The sequence below is a fragment of the Chrysemys picta genome, chromosome 3, assembly GCF_011386835.1.
Source record: "Chrysemys picta bellii isolate R12L10 chromosome 3, ASM1138683v2, whole genome shotgun sequence".
NCBI lineage: Eukaryota > Metazoa > Chordata > Testudines > Emydidae > Chrysemys > Chrysemys picta.
The window spans coordinates 209,560,819-209,588,759 of NC_088793.1; the positions used below are offsets into that span (position 1 = coordinate 209,560,819).

The window sequence follows — 27,941 nt, forward strand, 5'->3', positions numbered from 1 at the left end:
TGGGGGATGGGGCGGCCCGAGGGGCGTGACAGGCCCAGTGGCGGAGCGGGCGGCATGGCGGAGGCGTCGGGTTGTGCTGGGCCCTCTATCCGCTATTTCTGCACGGCCGGCCGGGGCCTGGAGCCCTTCCTGCTTCGGGAGGTACGGGCCCGGCTGGGGGCCACGCAGGTGAGGGGTCTCGCTTCGCCCGGCCCGCGCTGGGAGGGGCCTGGGCAGGGCCTGGGCCGCGGGATGAGGGTCTATATGGGGGGGGGGCGGTCTGAGGGGCGGAAGTCTGGGTGTATGGGGCTTGAGGGGTGAGGCTGGGATGTGGGGGAGTCCGGGGATGTGGGCCTGATGAGGTGGGTGGGTGGGTGGGGAGGGGGGAAATGTAAGGCGTGGGGGGGGGGGGTCTGGAGTATGTGTCATGGGGGTCTGGAGGAGTGGGGGTCGGGACCGGGGGGGCTGCATGGGGGTTTAAGGAGGTGGGGGCTGTTGGGAGGGATAAGAGGGTTGGGCTCTGATGGAATAGGAGGCTTGGGAGAGCCTTTTGCTGAGTTTGTCCTTTAGATCTCACCTGCTCCAACCTCCCAGGGAGGCTTGAGCCCTGTGCACGCCAGGATAAAATATATAGTTTTGAAACATGTTCATTTACTGTTAGCCAACATGTTTTTTAAACCCTAGGGTAGATGGTGGTTTCACTCTGTCATCTAATATATATTAAAATACAACTTGTGTGTGTACCTGTTGGTTCACTCTGTTTGGAAATATATCTCTTGCCCATGTCTAGCCAAATTCTAGATGACTGGTGAGTGGGTGGGACTCCTGAGGGAGACACAGACCCTACAGCCCTGGACATAGGATGTGAGTTTTACTTGGGTGAGTTAAAGGTGGTGTAGTGAGACTGAGGTATCTTGTTGCTCAGATCTATTTCTCCACAGTTTTGTTCAGGCATAACATAAGAACATAACGGCCATACTGGGTCAGACCAAAGGTCCATCTAGCCCATTATCCTGTCTTCTGACAGTGGCCAATATCAAGTGCTTCAGAGGGAATGAACAGAACAGGGAAACATCAAGTGATTCACCCCCTGTCACCCATTCCCAGCTTCTGGCAAACAGAGGCTAGGGACACTTCATTTAACGTGCACTTCTGATGTACGGTGGGAGGGGGGCATGTCTCTGTTTCTTGAGATGCTCTGTTCACAAAGAAAAAACAGCCATCCTTTTGTTATGGTTACTCTTGGTGCTTTTCTGATTCCACTTGTGTAACTTGAGTTAGCTGTTATGTAACCCAGGTTACAATAGGACCACCAAACACGATGGTAAAAGTATTAAGTTATATCTATACTAGGTGCTAAGTGGCATTTCAAGTCATGTTAGCAAACTCAAGTAGCCTAATTTGATTTAAAAACACTTGTTATTTCTACCTCTTCATGCCTGACTAACAGTTGCAAAGGTTCTTCAAGGTGGTCTTTGCATATTTGTACCAGGTGCTACTGGAACCTAGCTACACTTATTGGTCATCCCAGTCTTCAGGAAAATCTTCTCCTTAATCTTCATTTGACAACTTGTATGTTACAGATCAGAGTTTAAAATGTCACGTCTATTTCAAAGTGTAGTTTATCATCATTTAACTATTGGACATTAGCTAAATTTAAGATAATACTTTCCCAATTAAGCACTAGTCATCATTAGCCTAATCTGTTTTCTTGGAGATATCCAAATAAAGCAGCCATTCTAGAGCCAAAGAGGTATACTGTAATAATATCTTGCATTTATAGCGCACCTGTTTGTCCCAAAGTATCTTATACATTACCCCCAATGTGATGGGAACTGCAGAAACCCCTTAAGTGAAGGGCAGCAGTCAGCTGGTAAACAGCATGCTGAACAGAGGAAAAATGTGCAATGACACTGGGGAAAACCCCCAGTTCTTACAAAGTGCCTCATGGATTTTAATCTCCTCAGGTATCTAACAGATTGAGTTGTTAAGGTGTGATCTGAAAAATCCATATACTAAACTATATTGAACTCAATATATTAATATAGTGGTGCTCTTCATTGTATACCCCTGCTTACTGTGGTTGGATGGAATCAAAGGCGCAAGAGCACTTAATGTGAGGGTGTGCAACCGCATGGTAAGTTTCTTTTGGTGGGCCTAAACCAAATCTAGAGACTGTTTTTTAGACTTCTTCTTTTTGTTAGGTGGAGTATGTTTCAGGAAAAGTTTTCTTTACCACCAATTCTGAGTTGAGTAAATTGAAGAAGCTGAAGTCTGGAGAACGATTATTTTTGCTGCTGAAAAAACATGCACCAATTTCTCTCTCTAGAAATAAAGGTACTGTTTATGACTCTTTCTCTTCTTTCTACACACAAAATATTATGAACTCAAAGTAGAAGTTGAAATCTGATTTGGAAAAGAATTCCATAATTGTTTTCAAATGCCATAGTTTTAATTAAGCAATAATAAGACTTATAATCTTTTTTTATCCAAGGACATTCAAGTACCTTTCTACTCTGAAAGGTGACTGTTAATGTAAACAAAAAATCACAACACATAACAGGATTCCTCTTTTTATAAGTGTAGGCCTTAGCAACAAATACACTTGGGGTTTTTTAAAGACTTTTTTCCTTTTGAGGGCTCATTTGATTGCTTAAAACTTTTTTAAAAATATGTCTTTCGGGCTGATATTTTTCAGGTCATCTCTCCACTCAAGTGAACTTTTGGAAGGATTGCGCAAAAGCAGTTCAGTTGTTTTAATAGAGAGAATGGGGAGGAAATACATTTGTAATGTTTATAAACTATTTTTGGGCCTTTTTTAATAGCTCTAACAGCTTTGTGGTTTAGAATAGTCCCTAGATCACAAATGTTCCTGTGAGTGGTCAAGGGGAAAATCCATTTTGATTTGGCAGAGTTAAAAGTGGTTTAAAAAATAAGACTTGTTTATGCACTCTCTTTAAAGAAACTAATGTTTCATTCCAACTCCTAATGTTCTGCTGGCACTGCACATACGTATTTGTGTAATTTCAGTGGAAAGTTTTTAAAGTTGGAGGTTGGAATCCACCAGAGCTCCGAAGAAGTTCTGCCCTGTTCCATGGTATCTATTAATGTACACCCTCAACAACAGTGCCCATTTTTAGATTTATGCATTACTATCCTGAGAGAGGACATAACAGTTTTCAAGTACATAAAAGGTTGTTACAAAGAGGAGGGAGGAAAAATTGTTGTTCTTAACCTCTGAGGATAGGACAAGAAGCAATGGGCTTAAATTGCAGCAAGGGCGGTTTAGGTTGGACTTCAGGAAAAACTTACTAACTGTCAGAGTGGTTAAGCACTGGAATAAATTGCCTAGGGAAGTTGTGGAATCTCCATCATTGGGGGTTTTTAAGAGGAGGTTGGACAAACACCTGTCAGGGATGGTCTAGATCAGAGGTTCCCAAAGTGGGCGATACCGCCCCCTGGGGGGCACTGGAATGATCCAGGGGGGCAGTAGTAGCCTCGGGTGCAATTGGGGGGCGTTGAATAAAAATAAGGGGGCGGTGGAAGCATAAAGAAAGAATATAAGAAAATTTTGAAAAAACGTTCGTACATGTTTCATCTGTTGTGTAACATAGAGTTAAAGTTGTAGTGATTACTTTATTTTCCAAATAAATTCACAAATTATAACCGATCAGGTGTCAAGTCCGCCAACAGCTCTTAACAAGCAAGTGTTGGCAGGCGAGCGTGTCGCGCATTGTCGGGAAGTCCAGCATGCATCGGCAGGAATATGTGCGTGTAATGACTTGTTTACAATACGATACTATAAATAGGCGACATGTATGAAATCTAATTTAGATTGTTTCTTAATTGTGTAAAAAGCAGTTAACAATAGTGCAATAAGTATTTAAATTTTTTTATTCATATTCAATACCTTCGATCTTTACGGATTACAGATCACATACAAAGCAAATTGTATTATTGTTGTTTCAATAAAACAGCAATTTACACGTGAGTATTTTTATACATTTTCTTACATATCTACCGTACGTTTCTGTGTCTCTAGTGCTTACTAATAATAAAATCGTAGCAGGTTTGTGTCGGTACAGTACTATTTGAAGTGTACAGTCAATCTATTTGTCATATTTTTTATTACAATATTAACGAAAACGGGAATGAAATCGTAAAAAAACTGTTAACTATTAACATTTATTTATATCTATCGAATCATCTGTGTTAATTGGTAAATAAGGCGTGTGTTAATAAGGAACAATTATTTAAATAAGGGCAAACTAAATTAAAACTATTAACTGATTTTTAATTGCATATTGATTATTTTTTAATTAATTATTTCTTGATAAATTTAGTTTGATATTTGACAGTTTAATATCAAATACATATATCTAATGCTGAGCAAAGAACAAAACCCAGTTTATTAGTTTCATTAGTATTTTAGTTTGGTTGTCTTTTGCCATCTTACGCAAAAAACACTGTATACCTGATGTCGTGGGCGATATTCTAATAACACATCTTTCTTTACTATATTGTAGGACGTAGGTAGAAATATAGATACATAAAAGAACACAAATTTGTCACTGCATCTTTCTGTTTGTTCGCTTAAAGAAGGTAGATTTCCAGGGGGGCGCTGAGTAATTTTTTTTCTGAAAAGGGGGGCGCTGAGTAATTTTTTTTCTGAAAAGGGGGCGGTAGGCCAAATAAGTTTGGGAACCTCTGGTCTAGATAGTACTTAGTCCAGCCTTGAATGCGGGGGACTGGACTAGATGACCTCTCAAGGTCCCTTCCAGTTCTCTGATTCTGTGATACTCCTTAGTTGCATGGCTGCTTAGTTTTTTTTTTTCCACAGGGCCCCTGCCTCATTGGGTGATCAAATTAGACAGGGAACAGCTGATGAGTCGGGGATATGTACTGAATGAAACAGATTTTGTTGAATTCTGCCAAATTCTGTTTTCATATATCATGGTGTAAATCTGGAGATTATGTATAATGAGTGGGGAGGATAATTTTCTTGGAGTTGAGTGGATTTAGATATATAAACTGAGATGGATTATTTGTGGTATGAAGTTTCAAATGTTATAAGTATCTGCGAAGATCAAATTCTATCATCACTATTTTTATTTTAATCTAATTAGGAACTTGAAAAATATTTTAAAACTTGTCATGGAGGATCAAATTTATCCATGGACCTAAAGTTCAAAAAATAAATAGAAGTACCTAACTTTCTTTCTTTCATCTGTGTACTGAGGAAAACTGAAGATCATAATACTTGTACTAATTTTATTCCCCAAGGTTCAATTTCTCAATATTTTACTCTAGTGACGTCAATGGGACTACTCATGTATTTAAAGTTAATCACATGTTTATATCTTTACAGTTGGGTTCTTTACTTCTTATTCTAATTGCCTGTAATAAAGGTTTTGTGGACTAACTGCTGTTTCCTTACACCTGCGGAGACTCTGGTGTTGCTGTTGCTTAAATATGGTCATAATTTGGCTTTGCTGTAGGAATTTAGTTAATAGTTCTGTTGATAATGCACAAGAAGGAATAGACTCCAGTTCCTTCTTCTGAAGATGTTTAGGCTCTGCAATGTTAGCAAGAGTAAAACGTAACTTAAAAAAAAAGTTAGCCGATACTAGTATGTGTCTGAATCCAAATGGGGAAACGGATCTGACTTTTAGCCACTTTTCAGAGTTGAACAGCATTTCTAAGTGCCTTATAAGCTGAATAAGCATTATCCTTATTTTACAATGGGACAACTAAGTGACAGAGAGATTAAGTTGATTTATCCAAAGGCAAAAAACTAGTAATTGGTAGAATAGGGATTAAGAACCCAAGTCATTTTCGCACACTGGGATTGTGATTAACTATTAAACCATGCTGGCTTCCCAGCCATGAGCTAGCTCCAGAATTTGGCCCATTGCCATGCAGAGCTCTGAGTATCTGAGCAGAGGGGAGAGCTATGGGCAAGGCCAGGACAAAGCAGGATATGATTGATTTAACACCACCCATAACTAAATCATTTCAGAATTGCAATATTTACAATCACTGGTGCCTCGGGAGTTAACAAATTCATAGAGTTAATTGTTCTCTTTAATACCTGTTGTCTTAAACTGCTTTTGTATGAAATGTTTTAAGAAATTTTGTTGTAGAAAATTTGGGTGGAAACTATAATGATCCTGACCCTACTTACTGTGCTGATTTTGTCATGTGTGAATATGCAATAACCCTGAGTAAAAGTAAAATTTCTTTATCCATGAAAATGAATGGATTAGACTTTTTGTAAGGCATTGTTATTTCATTTAACAGTCCTAGGAAATAAGTGTTTAATATTCCCAAACATATACTTTAATGTTGATTAGTAAAAATAAATTGTGTGTATTAAAATGTTAACACAGAATAAACTAAGTTCAGATCTCTTTTAGGAAAAGTATTTAATGAAATTCAAAAACTTGTAATTGAGGACCCCGGATGTTGGCTGGATATTATTTCCATTTGGAAACATCTTCATGGAAATAAGGTTGAACAAGGAAACCTCTCTAAAGAAAATCCAAAATCCCTAAAAAGAAAATCCGAAGAAGAGATAAGTATCATAAGAAAAAAACAGAAGAGAGAACAAATATTAGAGACCGTTTCTGATGAATGCCACATGGAAGAGCAAAAGAAAAGTGTGGTACTAGAAACAAACAACGACATGGACTTGTTGACTGAAAGCAAAACTTTTCTAGAAGAGACATCTGAAAGTAGAATAGAGAAATCAGTTGAAAACAATAACCACAGCTTCAGTTTCAGAGTTTCTTGTCGCTGTAGTGGAGCAATTGCAAAAGTATTTACTTCACAGGTATGACAAATCAAAATTCCTGAAGGATAGAATTAATTGTAAATTTTAAAGGTGCGCTGAAATACCTAGTAACTCTGTGTATTTGGTTAGTAAATGGATCAATAATAGTTTTGAAATTACTTTATAAAAGCATGACTATTCATGGTTCGTGTTAGAGAACCTTGAATAGAAATACATGTATTATTGCCCATTTCAGGGTATTTTTAGGGCAAAATAACTTTTCAAATGAATAGCTTCTATCAAGGATGCATTATATTTATGAAGGAAAACATTTGTGCATATGGGATGCAAAAAAGCAACATATCTGTGACTCGGGTTCCATTTATTTTACTTGAAGATGCGTAGAAGTTTTGGTTCTCTGAGAGGTTTTTCCATTGAAGTTAGTGCACAGTAAACTGTAAGGCCCCCGTCCCGCAAACACTTAGAAATGTGCTCAATTTTATGCAGTGTTTTACATTTTTTCAGGCTCTACTCATTCAAAACTTTCCAGAAATTTGTGGATAGTGGCTATACACTAGGATAATCTATCTAAAGGTCTGCTGAACAGCAGGTGTTAAGAGCTTCTCAGATCAAATGAGTTTTCTTTGGGAGTTCCTACAGTGGTAATGTGGCCCCAAACAAGTCCAGCTGGCCTATAAGCAATTAAACTAAGAAGACTGGCTGTTGATAGTGGGGACTATTCCAATCGCTAAGGTCTTGGAATGCTGGTGGTCCTACTGCCTCAGACTGCAATGTGTGTGGCTGTACATCAGTGTTAAGATGGTTCTTCCCAATTATATAAATGTGGGATGGGAAAGGAATTTTTGGCTTTGTGGCACACTTGTTCATGAATCTCGGCTGAAACCTATCAGTTTCTTCCCTATCTGAGAGCAGTCATCAGTTAGCTAAAGAAGAACCTGCTCATGATGTTCAGTGTGTTATCCCAGGTCATTCACTTAATTCCAGTCACCTGGTCCTATAGCAGCTGAGCAAGCGGGAATCAGTGACTTCACTCCTGAGAAGAAGACAGGCTGGTATAGCCAACCTGTGCATTATACGGCTGCTGCTGATGGAGCAATCCTCTCAGAATTCTTGTAACTTGTAACTGACTGCAGTTTGAACAGTTATACTGATGATGTGCAACTGTGCAAACATTGAAAGTCCTGTGGCGGTTGCATAGCTAACTCTACAGTGGATGGATTTAAATTCCTTGCACATTTTAAATAAAAGCAATATTTCTTGAAATCTGCAAACTCTAAAATCAGAATGAACTGTAAGTGTTCCCTTTGCAGGGGGGGATTTGGCCTGCAAAATCTCTTGATGATGAAGGAAAAGAATTATCTTGTCTCACAGTGTAGGTGGAGTTTACAGGGCTGGCAGGTTGGGGAAGAATTCTGCTCCCCAATGACAATTTTATAGCTATGTTTCAGAGCAGAATACCTTATAAGATGCTGAAGAAAGCAAACTAATTGCCAGTTTAGAAGTAAGTAGTTCTGCACTAATACTTAGTAATCAAATTGTTAAATTTCAATTGTGGTATTAGGACAGATGTTTTGTTTGGCCTCTTTGTATATGTCCAGATTGAGGGCTGCTAGTGTCATATTACACTATATAGTCTTGCCTTGGTTGTGAATTCTTTAAACTTTAACATAACTTTTTTTTTTTGTCATTTGTAATTCAGATTCCTTTTCATCTCAGTGGCTTTCAGTGATAACTTGTTTTTTGTGGTGGCTTTTATTTTTTTTTTCCTTTCAGGAGGTGGGAAGAGTACTTGGAATAACTCTTATAAAACAGCTTGGGTGGAAGGCAGATTTGAGAAACCCTGATCTAGAGGTAATGAAGTGGTTTGTTTACTGAATTATTCACTAGTTTTAAAATGACACTGTCAAGTGCTGATTTGATATGACTTTTTTCACTGTTCCTATTGTGGTTTTAGAGAGAGAGAGAGTGTGTATGTGTGTGTGTGTGTGTGTGTGTGTGTGTGAGAGAGAGAGATAGTGTCTATAGGCCCCACTCTGAACTAGGGCTGGGAGTAGAGCAATATTGGACTAGGAAGGCCTCCCCCCGCCCCCCCCCCCCAACAGGTGCAGGGTATGTTCCCAGTGGAGGAACAGTTTAAAAGAACACTGGTAGCCAGGAAGGGGCTGAGGGGAATAAGCAGAGCACGGCTTCAGGAAGCAAGGCTGATGCTGAGCTGTGCCAAGAAGACAACAGCTTGGTGTGGGTTGCTCTAGCAGCAGGGACCAAATCTCCCCCTCCTCTCACTCCCCACCTCTTTGGGATTTGGAAGCCCTAAAAAAGAGTGACTGAACAGGACACTAACAGACCAAGGAGAGTCTGCTAAGCTTGTGACTGTGCACCAAACTGAGGCTCCAGACTGGTAGGAAGTGACCAAGTGGAAAACCTAATTTGGGATATCTCAATAACTGGACTGGACACTTTGGTAGACCCCGGGTCAGGACCCAGTGGAGTGAGTTGGGAGCATGGTTCCCCTATCTTGGCACTCTTCTCCCCCCCCCCCCCCCCCCCCTCCGTCATGACATAACCTGTGGGGAGCAATCAGAGCATGTGGGGGTGATTGAGGCATACAAGAATAGCTCAGTGGTTTGAGCATCGGCCTGCTAAACCCAGGGTTGTGAGTTCAATCCTTGAGGGGGCCACTTAGGGATCTGGGGCAAAATCAGTACTTGGTCCTGCTAGTGAAGGCAGGGGGCTGGACTCAATGACCTTTGAAGGTCCCTTCCAGTTCTAGGAGATAGGATATCTCCATTAATTTAATTTATTTAAACAGACAGGGCCCCCTCTGGGATGAACAGGGTGGCAGAAACTGAAAGGTCACTATCTGACCACTAAGCCAGCTGGTCATTGAACCTTCTTGCTTCACTATAGAACACTGTCATTCTTTAAATATACCAGCATAGGATTCTCCCTCCAGTGTTCTTGTTGTAAGACTGTGTAGAATTCTCCTCACTCTTTGCTACTGATGTGAACAAAAAAGTACCAGTAGTCTTCTTGTGGCCCTGAGCACTGGGGAAGGGGGCTCCCGTATACCTATGAACCAGTACTTGTGGTAGCAAAGGTTCTGACCAAACCCAGAAGGGGTGAAGGTTCAGTCATCCTGATACTCTGTCTGAGCCAGTACAGGGCTAAGTCTTCAACCCTGCTCACAAAAGCGGCGGGCAGTCCCATTGGACTAGGAGTCTGTTCACATCCCTACCCAAATCTCTGTCCCTGTTGATCTGGTTCCTGAAAGGATGACACTCTGCAGGCATGATGTCTTCAGCTAGGTTTTCCAAACATCCTGGCTTTTCTAAAAGAATCTATCAGTAAGACTTCCAGCTCTAAGTAGAAAGGGTTGCTCTATAGTGCAGTGAAACTCACTGTAAATGATGTGTGCAAACGGCTTGACTTGCCTTTGTCTGTCTGAGACCGTATTAAAGTCTGATTTTTAATCCAGGTGCATTTGACAGCTGTTTCAGCCTGCCATGAACTATTTGAAAGTAGACCATCGTCTCTGCATCTCTTATCATTAAGTTCATGCAGGTCTTGACACATTTTATTTCCACTGTATGTCCCCCCAAAAGAGCCCCCTCCATAAGGGGATATTTATCTGGTCCCGGCAGCCTCTTTTTGAGGCACTTTGTACTTGTGAGTTCAGCTTTCTTATGTGGAAGGTTAATTTCCTGGTGGCAGTGGATTGTCTCATAAAGTGAATATGCTTCAGGCTCTCATGACTGACCCACATTCATACTAGATTTTACAAGTTATTGCTGTAAACTCTCCCAAAAATCCTTGCCAAGGTAGTGATTGACATCAACCTTTAATGAGCTTATTGCCCTTGCTGCCATTTTTCCACACCCATATGCCCATCCCAATGAAGTTCTTCTCCACAAGCTTGATATGAAAAAGGTCATTAGGGTTCTGCTTGGAGCAGACTGAAGACCTTAGGCCATCCAACTCTGTTTTTTCAGCAGTTCCCTAGGTAAGGCTATCACTAAGAGGGCTTATGTCTAAATGATTGTCAGATTGCATTTCATAGTGCAATGACATAACTGGTCAGGTACGCTTTCTGGGGCAGAGGCTTCCATTGCCAACCTTAGAAATGCATTACGCATACCTGTGTATGTACATAGTCAAGGAACCACATATTTGCTATGTGCAGTTGTAGGGATGGTACTTTCAAAAATACCTAAGTGGCTTAGGAGCACAAGTCCCTTTAAAAGGCAAGGAGCCTCTTAAGTCACTTCAGTGCTTTGAAAATCCCAGCCCTAAGCAATAGTGCTTTGTTTTGGAGGAATCCAAGTCCTGAAAAACCTGCAGGCGAAGTTGGGAGGAAGTTTTAGTGTCTAAGCATGTTCCTTGAACTATATTAAAAAATTGGTCCCTTAAAGATATGAATGCCTAGTGATGAACTCTTAACTAATGTAGAATGTCTTTACAACTTGTTTAAATGTTACAAATTCTTTTAGAAATTGTAAATTTGGGTTTCCTATTTTGTTCATTTCAAAACGTAAGATAATTTTTGATACTATAGGTTTTTATTGATTGATCTAAAACCCCAAATCCTAATTATAAAGGTCAAATAAATAGCATCTTATATGTCTAGTTTAAATTAGCAAAACTACCATCACATTAACTTAGAAGATACAGGTTTTCTTTTTAATGTTATTTTTTCCCCCTTTCAGCTCTTTGTACATCTAAATGATATTTACTCGGTGGTGGGGATTCCTGTCTTCAGGTAAATATTTTTATCACCAAATTCACAAATAGCAGTCCTATAGTATGAATATTAATAGTCTCATTTTATAAATGAGTCCTGGCAGCTACTGTGTATAAAATATTTTTCTTAATTTGTATCCTTTGGGCTATTTTACATCTTGATAACTCTAGACAGATTGTAAATTGACTTGAAATCTTGGCCTGAATTTCCAAAAGAGCAGCCTAAAGCTAGGTTCATAAGGCCATAGTTTGGCACCTAAATCAGTGATCTGATTTTCAAAAGTGCTGAGCAACAAGTCACACTCCCTGTCCCTCACTGAGTTATCCTTTTCTATTGAGTTCCCGTATGATATATGATGACTATATATGATGATTTTTATGCATGACAATTTGCATTTTTACAGAGACATTCTTTTGGATTCACTTCTTATATGGAGTGTTTTAGTTTGATATCTACCTCTTGTTGTTTGCAGACTTCCACTGGCGACCAGAGAGTATATCCAAACTGCAGGACTCCGATCTACTGTAGCATGGGCTATGGCATCTCTTGCTGAAATCAGTGTAAGCAAACATTGATATAGATTATTAATAGTAGCAACAGAGGGGCCTTCATAATGATAGGTTCTGTTGCTCAGAGGGCTAAGAATTTCATGATCCAGTTAGTGGAGGTAGAGTTGGCCTTAGACACATGTTAGAGGAACATTATGGATACACTTTCTCTAAAAGTGCCTGTCCTCTAACCAACACACCAGCTTAGATTAGGATTTCAGAAAAATGTAATTGAAGGTATCTCAGTGATTCTTATACTTCTAATGTCTTATGGTAAGTCTGATTTTGTATAGTGCTGATTGCTGTCAGTCCTTCTTGACCTTAATGGGAATTTATGGGCATTCATCATGTCCCATGTACCATGTGTCAAGCTCTGTCACAGAAGATAAGTCAATATCTTTTTGCTTTGAATACAGTACCCCATTTGTAAGAGCTGCAGTTCTGAATCTCACCACAAATTAATAAATACAGTAAAAGAACTAAAAAAGAGCCACTGTGGCTTAATAACCATGTAAAAGAAGCAGTGGGAGATAAAAAGGGATATTTTAAAAAGTGGAAGTCAAATCCTATTGTGGTAAATAGAAAGGAGCATAAACACTGTCAAATTAAGTGTAAAAATGTAATAAGAAAAGCCAAAAAGGAGTTTGAAGAACAGCTAGCCAAAAACTCAAAAGGTAATAACAAAATGTTTTTTAAGTACATCAGAAGCAGGAAGCCTGCTAAACAACCAGTGCGGCCCCTGGACGATGGAGATACAAAAAGAGCACTTAAAGGCGATAAAGTCATTGCGGAGAAACTAAATGAATTCTTTGCTTCAGTCTTCACGGCTGAGGATGTTAGGGAGATTCCCAAACCTGACTCGGCTTTTGTAGGTGACAGATCTGAGGAATTGTCAGATTGAAGTGTCACTAGAGGAGGTTTTGGAATTAATTGATAAACTTAACAGTAACAAGTCACTGGGACCAGATGGCATTCACCAAAGAGTTCTGAAAGATCTCAAATGTGAAATTGTGGAACTACTAACTATGGTTTGTAACCTGTCCTTTAAATCGGCTTCTGTACCCAATGACTGAAAGATAGCTAATGTAACGCCAATATTTAAAAAGGGCTCTAGAGGTGATCCCGCTAATTACAGACCCGTAAGTCTAACGTCAGTACCGGGCAAATTAGTTGAAACAATCGTAAAGAATAAAATTGTCAGACACCTAGAAGAACATAAATTGTTGGGCAAAAGTCAACATGGTTTCTGTAAAGGGAAATCATGTCTTGCTAATCTGTTAGAGTTCTCTGAATGGGTCAACAAACGTGGACAAGGGGGATCCAGTGGACATAGTGTACTTAGATTTCCAGAAATTCTTTGACAAGGTCCCTCACCAAAGACTCTTGCGTAAATTAAGTTGTCGTGATAAGAGGGAAGATCCTTTCATGGATTGAGAACTGATTAAAATACAGGTAACAAAGGGCAGGAATAAATGGTAAATTTTCAGAATGGAGAGGAGTAACTAGTGGTGTTCCCCAAGGGTCAGTCCTAGGACCAGTCCTATTCAACTTATTCATAAATGATCTGGAGAAAGGGGTAAAAAGTGAGGTGGCAAAGTTTGCAGATGATACTAAACTGTTCAAGATAGTTAAGACCAGAACAGACTGTGAAGAACTTCAAAAAGATCTCTCAAAACTAAGTGATTGGGCAACAAAATGGCAAATGAAATTTAATGTGGATAAATGTAAAGTAATGCACATTGGGAAAAATAACCCCAACTATACATACAATATGATGGGGGCTAATTTAGCTACAACTAATCAGGAAAAAGATCTTGGAGTCATCGTGGATAGTTCTCTGAAGACGTCCATGCAATGTGCAGCGGCAGTCAAAAAAGCAAACAGGATGTTAGGAATAATTTAAAAAGGGGATACAGAATAAGACGGAGAATATCTTATTGCCCTTGTATAAATCCATGGTACGCCCACATCTTGAATACTGCATACAGATGCGGTCTCCTCATCTCAAAAAAGATATACTGGCATTAGAAAAGGTTCAGAGAAGGGCAACTAAAGTGATTTGGGGTTTGGAAGGGGTCCCATATAAGGAGAGATTAAAGAGGCTAGGACTTTTTCAGCTTGGAAAAGAGGAGACTAAGGGAGGATATGATAGAGGTATATAAAATCATGAGTGATGTGGAGAAAATGAATACGGAAAGGTTATTTATTTGTTCCCATAATATAAGAACTAGGGGGCACCAAACGAAATTAATGGGCAGCAGGTTTAAAACAAATAAAAGGAAGTTCTTCTTCACACAGTGCAGAGTCAACTTGTGGAACTCCTTGCCTTTGGAAGTTGTGAAGGCTAGGACTATAACAGGGTTTAAAAGAGAACTGGATAAATTTCATGGAGGTTAAGTCCATTAATGGCTGTTAGCCAGGATGGGTAAGGAATGGTGTCCCTAGCCTCTGTTTGTCAGATGCTGGTGATGGACGGCAGGAGAGAGATCACTTGATCATTACCTGTTAGGTTCACTCCCTCTGGGGCACCTGGCATTGGCCACTGTCGGTAGACAGGATACCGGGCTGGCTGGACCTTTGATCTGACCCAGTACAGCTGTTCTTATGTTCTTACCTAAAGGTCTTGCCTTTGAAGAACAAATTTTACTGTTAAATGTGTTTTAAAACAAAAAAATTCAGTATGTTTTGTTTGTTTATAGGCTGGTGCATTTGTTTTAGACCCTATGTGTGGATTAGGAACAATACTCTTGGAAGCTGCAAAAGAATGGCCTGTAAGTTCTACAGTTATAATAGGTAGGATGTTTCCAAGATAGTATTACATTAATTTATTTTATATTTGTAAAACATGTATTGTAATTTACCAAAAGTAAGTGGTCTTGGAAAATCAGCCAGACTTTTCTGGAAAAGTTTGCAGAATTTTTAAACTGAGCTTTGGTTTAAAACTTCTCCAAGATGTGCTTACATACATCACTAACTCCTGTGCACCTGTCTTGCAGTTGTCTAAATTCATAAAGAGATTCTCACCCCTGCTCTGCTAGTGACAGGGGTCTCTGCAGCACAAAAGGGCTCTAAAAGCTCTGGATCCAGCCAGCAGATTATTCCCTCAGTAGAAGAACTGAGGAAGACCGCTGTAGGCTGTCATCCAGTGCTTATCCCAGAGTAGAGGGTATGTCAGGGATGATGTCACAGGGCAATGCACTGCAGGGTTCTGAGTAGTGCAGCTGCTCATAGGTAGCTGGGGACAGGCTGTTGTAGCTTATCACCTAGGGCTATCTAAATTACTGCTCCCTAGAGCAGCCTGGAATTGCTAAGCTTAAAGCTACTTTTGCTTCTCTCTGGAGTTTGAGTTATATTTTGCTATTGTAAGATCTGCAGCACTGAATCTCACCCAGAGGTCTTGCCTTTGAAGAACAACTTGTACTCTTAAATGTGTAAAAATATTCAGTATTATGTTTTATTCTGCATAATAAAAATTTCTCCTTTCCCCTCCAACAGAATGTACATTACTTGGGTGCTGATATAAATGATTCGCAGCTACAAGGTGCACATGAAAACATTAAGGCTGCAGGTTTGATGGATAAAATTGAGTTACTTAAAGCATCTGTCATAGGTAATATTTGAAAATATTTTAGAATGACAAAGCATGTGTTAAGGACTCTAAACAGAGTTCTAGAACTAATAGTTAATGCTGTGACTTAAAGTATACTAAAACCTAGAGTCCTTGACTCTTTTCATACGTGATTGGGTTGACACTTTCCTTTATGTTCACGACCTGCTGTTTTTCTGTTCTCTTCCCCTTATGTTTTGACAAGAAACTTAACAAAAGTATACTGTATATATTAATTTCTAGGGTTTGGCAAATAACTATTACTCTGTATTTTATGTGAAATTCCCAGTCAAAAAAAGTCATTGTTTAGGTAAAAGTTCTAGTTAACTATTATAATACAAAGATAAAGCCCTGTGATCTGCTGCAACTTGTAACTCAAATTTTTCTGCAATGATAACTTAAGCCAATTAATGAATCATTATCTTTTGCAGTGGATACATTTCATGACCCTGGCCTTTTCCTGGAAAATGCTGTCAGTTTGTTCTCAGTTCATGGGCTGATTTTAGGAGAAGATAATTGCTTTATGATATGATACTTAATCTGGACAAGTCCTCCAAATCTGGACCTGAATTATCCATGTATGAAAACTCATTACAGCAGTTAGCAAAAGATCGTCTCTATTTGACCCCTTACCTTGTATTCAGATGAAGGAGAATGTATAGTACACCTTCCCTTGTAATATCTGTTTCTTACCTGATTGGTTTTAGAGCCCTCCAATGGATTTGGCTTGGCTTAGGATACTTAAAATTAGATGTATTCTGAACTCAGACCATACCCTTGTTGAGGAAGTAATTGGTGCTTCGTGGTTGTATCTTAGTCATTGGTCAGAGTATATTAATTTCATGGTTTTTCAAAAGAATGCATAGCTGGCTATTTCGTTCATAGACAAAATAATTTACCATACATCTTGATCCAAGAATGTTCTGGGAAACAGCTAAGGCCATTCTCAAGAGACTAGCCTTTTCGTATAGCTTCAGTAAAAGAAAATCACTTAGAGCTGGCATAGAAAATTGAGGCATCTGGAGAAGCAATTCAAAGAAAGCAGCTCAAAATCAAAATTAAATTGGCTACAGCCAGGCCTGCCTGTAACCAGATTCTGTATGAAAGATCTAATGCATCACTTCCTTCAATTTAACATGTGCATTTGAGCAAATTATTCTTGTAAGTAAAGTGCCTGCAAGGTTAACCACATAACTCCCACTTTAAAACTCATTGGCAAACAGTTATTTACCTTGAGGAGCAGAACTAGTTTGTAAAAATGGAATTGTGTTGTTTCGTGTTCATTGACTCTGACATCCTGATCAGATGTTTTTACTTGCAAATTAACACAATTTTTCTGGCTGCCAGCTTTGCAGACTCAAGCTGGGTATATTCTTTCTCTCTATCAGTAATAAACATTCCGCAAGCTAAATCATGCCCTCACTTATACCATTGCCTGTAGTGGAATATGGGACTGAAGCTACACTAATGGCATTGGTTTCTTTCTAGAATTGAAAGAGGATAGATAAGATGTCCTTGGGGTTTCTTGTTTTTTAGGTTTCTTAGGTCTTTTAGCAGATACCATAGGTGTCCCCTGTCACACATCTCTTGAGTGCCTCCTGCGTGGTGTTGATGGATGAAATGTTTTATAACAGGGTTCTCAAACTGGGGGTTGGGACCCCTGAGAGGGTCATGAGGTTATTACCTGGGGGGTTTGCGAGCTGTCAGCCTCCACCCCAAACCTCTCTTCGACTCCAGCATTTATAATAGTGTTAAATATAAAAATGTTTTTTTAATTGGGGGGGGGGGGGGGGTCACAGTCAAAGGCTTGCTGTGTGAAAAGGGTCACCAATACAAAAGTTTGAGAACCGCTGTTTTATAACAATGTCATAAGCTTGGAGGTGTGTAAGACCCTCAGATGCTTACAATACATTCTTCCAGGTTCATAGCAAACTCAACTGGTCTTAGGATCATCTCCTTCACTAAGGCTATGTCTACACTATGGACCTTATAATGACACAGCTGTACCACTGCAGCTGCGCTGCTGTAAGGTCTCCCATGTAGCCGCTGTTTGCCGGCAGGATAGCCTCTCCTGCCAACATAGTGCTGTCCACACTAGCACTTTTGTTAGTGAAACTTATGTCGGTCAGGGGTGTATTTTTTCACACCCCTGACTGACAAAAGTTTTACCAACAAAAGTGGTAGTCTAGAGAAAGCCTAAGACTTGTAAACCTGCTCCTTGATGGTCAGTTTATATTTTCAGTGTATTATTATCCTGTGGCTTATCCTCCCGTTTGGATGCCCAAATTGGGAAAACAGTTCTCCACTCTAGTTCTTCTTAGACCACTTCTATAGAGAGTTGTCACTGCTAGTTTATCTGCAGAGGTTGGGGGATCTATGCTGTCAGATGCAAAGGAGAGAAAAGTTTATCTAGTTATTGTAATTCTTTGTGGAGATTAACAGCATAAATTGTATACGCCCTTTCCCCCATGTCTACCTTTCAGGGTGGGTCCATGTGGATTCTGTTGAAGCTGAAAGGGACTGGGGCAGAGTTGAGTTTGTGGCTCCTTTATGAGGGAGCATATACATTGCCTCAATAACCATGTTTTTTTGGAAGTTCTGAACACTGTGCTGAGGCTATGCACTCCACAAGAGTGAGGATCTTTGCTGTCAACATGCTTGAACCGTGGTTGCTACTCAGTCACTGTTCTTTCTTAAGTTTAGTCAAATTTAAGAATCTGACTTCTGTTTTACAGCATTGCCATTACCTTCAGAAAGTGTTGATGTTGTGATTTCGGACATTCCATTTGGGAAAAAGTTCAAGATAACAAAAGACATAAAGCTTCTACCAAATATTCTTCGAGAAATGGAAAGGTATATATAATCTTTGAAACACTTTAGGGTATTTTTTAAACTTTATACTTGTTTGTAATCATGAGCATAAAAATCTCTACTCGAAATGACCCCCAATTCTGTGGTCTGGACCCAGAAAAGCTAAAAATTAAATATGTCTATGTTGCATACAATTATTCCTCACAAATCCACTTCTCCAGAGCATCATTTGAGGTGTTTCATGTCTTGCCTTGCAATCTGTGGAAGCTTTGACAGCAGTAAGAGCTGTCAATGCATGTATGTTATGTTGCTTCCTCGAGGCATTCTTGAACTGAGGGGTTACTCTTTCTACAAGTCAATGTGGTAACAGAACCTTCACCCTTCCTACTGTTTTCAGGTAGAGGTTATTTTGAAAGCTGGCTGTGTTTTCAGTGGTGGTCTGAGAAGCATACAGCTGTCAAAGTTTAGACACTCATACCAGATGATTCTAAATGGTTCATTTTTGTTGATACTAGAGGAGTCTTAAGATGCTTTTGCAACAGTAGAATAGTAAAGACAACTTTACCTTTCATCATAAATTTTGACAGGTTTCCATGCCCCCTTTCTGGTTTATGTCCCACGCACTGGTCTCATTTTTAGAGGTGTACACTGTTGGCTTGGTAGCCATTTTAATATTTCTTTTATAGGGAACATTAGGATTGTTTGTGTGATTTTTCACATTTAGTGCCATTTTAAAGGTTAGAAGAAAAGAGAATTTTTTAAAGAAGAAAATAAGCTTTACACATTTTAAATAGTTTAGAAAACAAAGGAATAAAGTGTTAAGGCATAAATAAAACACCTTTTTAGAGGGTTTTTTTTTTAATGCATTTTTTAAATAAAGGCATTACATTTTAGCAACAGAACATGTTTGTAGAGAAAATGAAGGGGAAGGTAAACAAGAGACAAAGTGAGACCGACTTTTTTTCTTCCATTCTGGTTTTAAAACTTTCTCTGCGGCCTCTTTTTTTCTGTAACAGACTGAAAGGCTTTTGCTTTTCTTGGCTGTTCTACTGCCTCTCTCACTTTGTTTAACCCACTCCCCTTTATTTTCTCTAAAAATGCATGTTCTGTTACTAATATTTGTATGCATTTTTTTAAATAAAGGCATTACTTTCATCTCTAAAAAGGCCTGTTATCATATTTGTCTTAATACTTTATTCCTCTGTTTACTAAACTTTAATTAAAATATGTAAAAAAAATTCAGAAGAAAACAGGCTTTCTTCTAACCTTGAAAATGGCTCGAAATGGGGTGGGGGGAACAAAACACAAGCAGTCCTAATGGTCCCCATAAAAATAAATTTTCAAAATGAGCACCATGCCAAAAGTATACATCTCCAAAAATGAGACTGGTGGGCAGGGCATAAACCAAAAAGTGGAGTGTAGAAACTTCTGTTTCTATGGTGAAGAAAGGTAAAGAGGTCTTTACTAGTCAGTTGTATTTGTGATCTGTTGCCCTATTTATTGGTGGCCCTAATTTTGGGAAAGAGGGAATTTACTTTAAGTCTCACTGCAGTTGGAAGAGTAACTAGACTATGGGATATAGTAGTAATACACTTTTAATGGAGGTTTGTTGTATTAGATCATGGGTTCTTCAAGTTTTGCAATCAGAACAAGTTTCAGAGGGTTGTGACCTCCCTTATGTTTTGGCTCTGTGGGAGGGGTCCTGGTACAGAAAAGGTTGAGCCATTGTATTTGATTTTCCTTTTTGTCAGACCAGACAGGCATCGATGTAATCATCTGTTGTTGTGTGTGTTTTTTTTTCTTTTTTTCAAACTATCTACTTTATTCTCTTGTTGGCCTTGCTTAGAGCTCTGTTCCATTCTGGCCTTGTTTTCTCTTGGTGGATCTTCTCGGGCAAAGATATTTCCTTGAATATGGGAACAAGGGGAAAAAATAGCTGGAGAAGTTCCACCAACAGACTTAATGAGAGCCTTTTATTTGACCTGCTGGCTGTGAGCAGTCTTCAGATGGGAGCAGTTCCGCTCTGGGGCTCAAGCATTCCAGTGGCTCTTGTCATGTTCGCTCCTAACAAGTCATTTATATAACTTGATTTTAAACTGTGTGCAATTTGATGTCACCTTTCCGCAGATTAAAAAGCTTTAGGAATCCATAGAACAAACTGAGGACAATCATTTAGATCTCACTAAGACCATGACTACACTTGACTACAATTCTGGTGGCATGAATCGTATGTGTAGCTACGTTGTACAGTGAAAAGCAGTCTGCGTCCACACTCACTATGGTGCGGCGCTACACACAGCAGCAAAGGCTCCAGCAGCACCCCACTGCCAGAACCTTTCCTTGCAGCAAGGAAAGGCTCCAGCAGCCGGAAGCCTGCGGGATGCTACATTGCTAAAAATAGCAGAGTGGACGTGGGAGACACTGCTTGGGCATGTAGAGAGCCCATGTAGGGTGTATATCCTAGGGTTCAGTTATGCAAGTAACTACTCACCTAAACAGTGCTTCACCCTTTACAGTTTTGTTTATGCCCATACTAACTGGGCATGCAGTGTCTGTACTCTATACGCCACTGTAAGTGTAGATAACCCTAAGGAAAAGGTCAGTTTAAAAACTCCCTTATTCTGTCATAGGAAATATTTCTTTTACATTGTAGTTTAGAGTCTCTGGAAAATCAGTCCAAAGCCTCCAACTTCCATCAGTTAGGTCTGGAAAAGGTGTCTGAGGGAGATCATCCTTTCAGTTTGAGAAGAAATGTCAGCAGTACAGCTGGACCCACCTTTATCTATAGCAAATGCTTTTCATTTCCCCAAGTCAGAAATGTTGCTGAGGCAAGAAGGGTCCAGCTTCTCCATTTAGGGAAAAATTTAGAGTGGAGCTACAACAGTTTGCAAAAGATTTTACTGATTATGATGAAACAAGAAACCTAAGCACGTACTTAAGTGTTTCACTGAATTAGGGCCAAAGCACCTAAAATCCCAGTGTCTCTGTGATCCTTGAAGGTGACAGATACTGACTTGTTCTTTGCAAAGAATGGTCATAGCTCTGATTGTGATTGAGGGTGCCTAGATACTACAGTAATAGGGGCATGAGGAGTCCATAGATAGAATGCACAGCCTAGTAAGCATGCACAACTAACCATGTGTGGTTTTTTTGTTTGTTTGTTTTTTAAACTGTCAGAGTGCTTCATGTTGGAGGGACAGTTGTATTACTTGTGAGTCAAGATCTCCACAAGCACATGGGTGGCTGTATTAGCAATTGTGTTGAAAATGACACATCTTTGAACGCCACCATTGACGACAAGAATGGAGCTGCTGTGGTGAAAGACTTGAATCCCAAAGAGAAAAATGGGAGTCCAAGAAGTATTTCCTCTTCAATTAAAGTTGTAGAAACTGAACACTTCAACAATAACATTACACGCTTTGGGTCTTTGGCAGCAGTAGAATCCTATGGAGTTAGCCTTGGAAAAACAGATGCTTTCATATACAAATATAGGAAAATACCTGGTGCTGGAATGCAGTAGAATTCTGAAAGTGAACATGGATCTTATTTGAAAGTATATTGCACTGAAACAACTGAACCATGTTGGTCCTACTTTGGGGCTATATTGTGCAAGTGGTAAGCAAATTTATTTGGACAACTTTACAGCATTCCTTTCCCCCCCATCTACTGCTTTCTTTGCTAAAGAATTCAGTAGTCACAAGATGGCGGAGACAGTCCTCCAACAATGTTAAGTTGGTCACAATAAAATACTGAAATGAGGCCAAATCCTGAGGTCCTTACTCAAGCAAAGCATCCGTTTACTTAATGAATAAAAACCGAGCAAGGGTCTCATGGTTTGGTCCACGCTCGTCTAGGAGTGATTTTGTATAGGATTTAACGTGCTGCCACTGTGGGTTTGCTTTCCTGAACATTTACCTAGTTAGAATAGGAAACACATGCACTGTGTCAGATCTATTGATTGTATATTGATTAGTAATATAATTTAGTTTCCCCAAATAGCACTGAAATTTGATAGGTTCTTGTACCAAGATCAGGCAAAGTATTATCAGAACTCCTGTTCAGTTGGGAGCCTGAAGGTGCATGGTTGCAACACTCACACTTAGGAAATCACACTGTATTTATAATAATTTTATTAATACAGTTAGCAAAGTCATGAACACTCTAAACCCTGCGAGGCAGGTAGAGAGAGTACAGATGTGCTGAGAATCCAGATACTTACACCATCCCGTGCAAAACAACCTGCAGTGTTAGTTATCTTCCCCATCACCATCAGTCATCATCTTGCCATCTCTGAAGGCACACAGGGTGGGATACAACTTTTATAATGTGTTACACTTATGCCACCATGCGCAATGCAATACTCAGACGGGGTTTCAGGCCCTTTTCATTATTTGTAGTTCCTCACCATAATGTTGGGATGCCCTTCTCCAATAGATTATTAATCCTTTTTACCCTAATTTTATTAACATATAATTCAGTCAGTTACCATGACATTCTTGTTGTCAGACAGCTGCTGATGTCCCTAACTTAAAATATCTCAAGATGCTATGAACTAGTATCTTGTGGTTACTTGTCAACAGTTTAGTTATTACAGCATTTTTATTGTTTAAAATCGTATTATCTAGGGTTACTTTTGGTTAACTACTTATGCTTAAGCCTTTTTGGACCTTGTGCCTTAATTTAGCTAAACTATTGTCTTACAGGCCTTGTAGGCTCATTGCATTATTGCCTTAATTTACACCTAAGCCTCATCTAGCAAATACCTATACCTGTAGGCTACAGCACTAAGGGGAATTGGAAGCCTTTACTGAAGTGTCTCTAATGAATCGTTTTTTTGTAGCAATTACTTAAATAAAAATGTGATGTAAAACTACTAAAACCCATTTATATTTTACTTTAGGTATATACAACCTTTTAATGTTAGAATAAATCTAACTATCTAGTGTTCTGTTGGTATGAGATCAGTGCAGTGCTACTCATGTTCTTTTGAGCAGCTATTGCAGTTTTTTTTATTGACATTAAACAGCTCAGGGTTTAATTTATTGCTCACCAATCTGGAGTTAGATGGTATTGCTCACTTTTTAGCTGTGAAGGGTTAGGTCTGAGCACTCAGCAATTATCGCTCACTGCTCCTGGGCTAGTGGTTACAGCTCACCAGTCCAGCCTTAGCGGTTTTCTCTCACTAAATGTTTTTGGGTCAGCAGTGAGGGGTCTAGGGTTCTCTCTCTCCCTGCTCCCTAATTGTGTAGGCAGTTAAGAGTCAGTGCTGAGTGTTCAACCATTATTGGTTTGGGTTATTGCTCACTGAAAAAGGGCTGAGCATGGGGTTACTAGTTAACATTCGGTGGTTAGGGGTGCAGGGTAAGGCTGAACACTCTGCTGTTATCAGTGCCGGATTGACCCTCAGTGCTCAGCATTGGGGCTAAGGGTTGATGTTCACTGCTCAGCCAGTAGGGGTTATGGGTCAGGGCTGAGTGCTCACCAGTTAAGGATTCAGTGTTTTTTTTTTTTTCCCCCTCACTGAACAGTGTTGGGGGTTAAGAGTCAGCAATGAGCATTTATCACTAACTCCTAAATGATGAATGCTTAATGTTCAGGGGTTAGAGGTTATTGCTCATGGCTGAGGGTGAGGGTTCATGGTGAAGGTTTAGCTATAACCTCCAGCACTCCTGGCAGGGCTTGAGAGATCCCTACTCCTAAAACAGACAAGGAATTGTGTAAGGAAATAAAAAAAAATGGCCAGTCTGGGTCCAACACACCAGTTCTCACATGCCAACCCCAAAGGATCAGTGCCAGGGGTCTCACATTTACCAGACATTGAGAACAATGGGTCATGAAGGAGAAAGGACACAGTGAGCCCAGACTGTCAAATATCACAGAGTAGATACCCAAAACAACAGGATTCCCATCCACTCCTGCTACCGGAGCCAAATCTGCATATCAGCCCTCAGGGCATTACACCTCTGCAGCAGCATCTGGACCCTTACACAAAGAAATCCTATCTCCTGTTCTCATCCTCCTAGGCTGTGGCCTACTAGCAGGAGCCAAGGAAATCGCCCTACCAGTCATAGTAATACTAGTGGAGGAAGACCTTAAAGAGGAAGCCTGGGGTCATGGGTGGGCAGCTAACCCAAGGAGAGCACTGCTGCTGCTCTCTCAGCACGGATCCCCATGGGGAAGCCACACTTCAAAAGGAAGGGGGCAGCTTTGCTGAGCAAAGCCACCCGCATCTGCCTCTCCACCCTGTCACATTTTCCCACCAGTGAGCTGGTACAGGCCTTACATGCTTTCCCACCCTAGTGTGGGGGAGGGTAAGTAGCCCTAGACCCTCAAAGGTAGTACCTCGATGGGAGTCACTTTCACACTTCTTTTCCTGCCTCTTGGAGATGCCCATGTAGGGCACCAGTGCAGTGAGAAGGCACATAAGGGTCCCAGCTTGGCTACATAGGACAGAGAAGATGGTGCAGCTGCCACCTGTTTCATGCCCAACTCACACCATCTTAATAGCTGGGAGAACCAGGCATGCATGCTAAGTGGACAGACTTACACAGGGTCAGGCATGGCTCCTGGGCCAGAATTTGTCTCTCCCAGCAGGGAGTGCTAATTCCCCAGCAGCCTTTCCCCTGAGTCATGAAAGGCAAGTAGGACCAGTGTGCACCTCCAGCCTGACTGAGCACCCTACTGTGCCATGGTCACAGGTGGGATGCTGGGAAGCAGGCACATGTGCCTGTCCACAAGAGGTGCCAGGTCTCTACTACCTCCCTCTGCAAGGGCCTGCACACTGGGACCTGCTCCCTGCAAATGGCCTTTTGCTGCTCTTGTGGAGGGCTCTGGCCACCAAGCACTTAATCCATAACTTCTGGGAAGCAGGCAGCTCCTGTCAGCTCTAGAGTAGAGGCAGCAGCAAGTCACTTCCCTCCATCCCAGTAAATCTGTACCCAACATGACCCATCTATGCACAGAGAACCATTGACACTAGGTCTACATCCCCACAGGTTTGTACTCCTGCCCATGTCCTGTGAAGGGAAACAGTAGGACGACAGGCAAGGAGAGTGTGTTGGCCAACACATTATAGAAGAGAGAGAGAAGGAAGAAGGGAAATAAACACGTGGACACTTCCCAGGATCCAGCTGTCCAGCAGGGAAGACATTACTACCTGTCCTGTGGCACAACAGCCCTTAATGATAGAGAAGTTATCTTCCTGCACAGCTACAGCTACTCAGGGCCTTTTCTTAAAAATCTGGACTGTATCAGGATTACCTGCCTTTTGAGCACCCCCTTGTGGCCTGGGGTGGGTCTGCAGAGCCCAACCTCAGTTTCTGTTTCTGCTCCAGGCCCTTTAACATGTCCACACAAGTAAGATAATCAAAGCATTCCCTGTCTGGGGTCCATTTTAATATAACCTGACCAGAGTCTTCACCTCAGTTCCAAGCTGAGAACAGCCCTTCATCCCTGAGTGTCTGCTTTTTTCAAACACTCCTTGAGTCAAGGGTCCCCAGCCCTCATTCTCAGAGTTGGGTTCAGTTTACCATCTCTCCTTGTACCTGGAGCTTGCCTTCCCTGAGATGGGAGTCGTTCCTTTTTTCCCTACAGGAGCCATTCTTGCTCCTTGCAGCACACATCTGCAGCTACTGCCTCATCCCAGTTACAGCTTCTCAGGCATCTGGCCTGCCCGGCCCTTCTAGCCCCACTTAGCTGAAGTTAGGCTACTTTCCCTAGGAACTACCCCAGGAACCTGTTCCTCATCTCCCAAGGTCTGGCCTGAGTTGATCACATGACCGCCTTGATTCTTATTTATCCTCCCCACCTGGGGAGGAAAGCTAAACTTGTTTCATGTGAAGTGTAATTTTTCTAGCTATGGACCTCATCCTACTTGTGGTAACAGTGCTTGTATGTATACGAATCTGCAAGGATGGACCTTCTAGTAACAGTAGTATAAAAGTAATTCTGTTGGACAAACAGTAAATGTAGCACAGACAAGACCGCCTCCAGTCATCTTCCCGGGTAAAAATGTTGAACCTTGTCTTAGCAAAAAATACTTTATACAGTTACACAATTTTTAGCCAAGCTTTCTAATTCAAAGAATATTTAAATTAAAAGCTACAAATTGGCTGCACATTAAATATAGAGTAATTACTGGTTGAAATGTATAAACATGAGAGCGCTTTGGTTATTGAATGAAATAAGTTCAATATAAAAGGTATTTTATAAGCAATTTATTAATAATGTGGAGCTTCCTTGGAAGTTGTTATTGGGGGAATGAATAATACTAATAAAACCCAATGTCTTCACTTTAATTTCAAGTGTTACTTTCCACATTATTATCAGGTTTCAGAGTAGCAGCCATGTTAGTCTGTATCTGCAAAAAGAACAGGAGTACGTGTGGCACCTTAGAGACTAACAAATTTATTAGAGCATAAGCTTTCGTGGACTACAGCCCACTTCTTCGGATGCATATAGCTATATATGTTGGCTGTAGTCCACGAAAGCTTATGCTCTAATAAATTTGTTAGTCTCTAAGGTGCCACACGTACTCCTGTTCTTTTTGCACATTATCTTGATTCATAAGGATTTTTGGTTGCTTGTTTACATATTTGCTATGAAATAAATGATTTGTATGTCCTTACATAGTATTTGTAAGCCTTGCCATCAGGATAAGGCTACTGAACTAGAAAGATAAACAGGGTAAGGCAGTGAAGTAGTTGTCTACTCCATAACGCCCCCATTGCACACACCACTTACTAGAAAATGGCTATGGGGAAAAAATCCTGTACTTGTTTCCCCATCTGTAAGATGGGGATGAGGACATACTCCTTCCTTTGAAGTGGTGAAGAGCCCTGCCTAGGAGCTACTCAAGCTATTCTGATGATGTTAACACACCACCCCAGTCCTCACACAGATGCCCTTGAAGGCTACTTGTCATGGTGCAGTTAGAAGTATCAAATACTAATTAACATTTACTGGAAAATTTGTTTGTAGTGCAGACTTTCTGTTCAGTGATTCCAAAAAGCTCTGATCTATAAAGACACAAATCTGTCCTTTATTCTACTGGAGCAGTAAAGAGTGTGGCCCTGCTCATGCAAGCCCTGTAGAGGTGCGCAGTGCTAGACGCACACATGCAATTGGTGGGTGTTTCCGGAACCAGGGCTGTCCCCAGCACTTGGGGAAAACATGCAGAGAACAGCCTGAAAGCCAGACGGTATCCTTGCCAGGGGACTGCTGGGGCGACACTCCGGGGAGTGACTCTGTGCCACGGGCTGGAACCTGCGAAACCTCAAATAACCTGAAACCGCCGCTGGAAAGAACCAGGCGGGCATAAGGCGCCGCATATTAACCTGTTCTTCTCGCGTATCCTTCCCGGCGCACTAAGACGCATCAGGGCGGGCGCCGCCTGCTCCTCCGACCTTGGGCAATAGCGGCACTCGCACCAAGCCGCAGCCTCTCGCGGAGACCTCTATTGGCCGG

At 40.7% G+C, this 27,941-nt stretch overlaps 1 protein-coding gene and 1 long non-coding RNA gene across 8 annotated transcripts; one reads left to right on the top strand and one right to left on the bottom strand.

The window, feature by feature from the left end:
• THUMPD2 (THUMP domain containing 2) lies at positions 1–23,349 on the top strand. 7 transcript variants are annotated; one of them, XM_065589955.1, is made up of 12 exons: positions 3–168; positions 770–858; positions 2,184–2,316; positions 3,912–3,966; positions 6,396–6,811; positions 8,546–8,623; positions 11,476–11,528; positions 11,983–12,070; positions 14,758–14,829; positions 15,554–15,668; positions 18,401–18,518; positions 21,654–23,349. In XM_065589955.1, exons 3-12 carry the CDS (start codon positions 2,287–2,289, stop codon positions 21,994–21,996), a joined length of 1,368 nt encoding a protein of 455 aa, XP_065446027.1. In that variant the 5' UTR covers positions 3–168; positions 770–858; positions 2,184–2,286; the 3' UTR covers positions 21,997–23,349. The 7 variants fall into 7 exon arrangements, 6 of the variants coding, with proteins under 6 accessions (XP_065446026.1, XP_005293622.2, XP_065446025.1 ...); XM_065589954.1 differs by lacking the exon at positions 770–858 and having other exon boundaries at positions 1–168; XR_010600010.1 differs by lacking the exons at positions 770–858; positions 3,912–3,966 and having other exon boundaries at positions 1–168; positions 14,758–14,851.
• On the bottom strand, positions 3,172–27,941 carry LOC122173959 (uncharacterized). Its single transcript, XR_006175067.2, has 3 exons — positions 27,812–27,941; positions 11,967–12,059; positions 3,172–6,529 (listed from the first exon to the last, which is right to left on the bottom strand). It is a non-coding gene; the product is annotated as an uncharacterized LOC122173959 (long non-coding RNA).

What these genes read in the sequence shown, in the direction of transcription:
- THUMPD2 (XM_005293565.4), top strand. Translation starts at nt 7, where the DNA reads ATGGGGCGGCCCGAGGGGCGTGACAGGCCCAGTGGCGGAGCGGGCGGC. An exon ending in CCCGGCTGGGGGCCACGCAG is followed by an intron (nt 169 to 2,183) that starts GTGAGGGGTCTC and finishes TCTTTTTGTTAG; the next exon opens with GTGGAGTATGTTTCAGGAAA. An exon ending in CAAAAGTATTTACTTCACAG is followed by an intron (nt 6,812 to 8,545) that starts GTATGACAAATC and finishes TTTTCCTTTCAG; the next exon opens with GAGGTGGGAAGAGTACTTGG.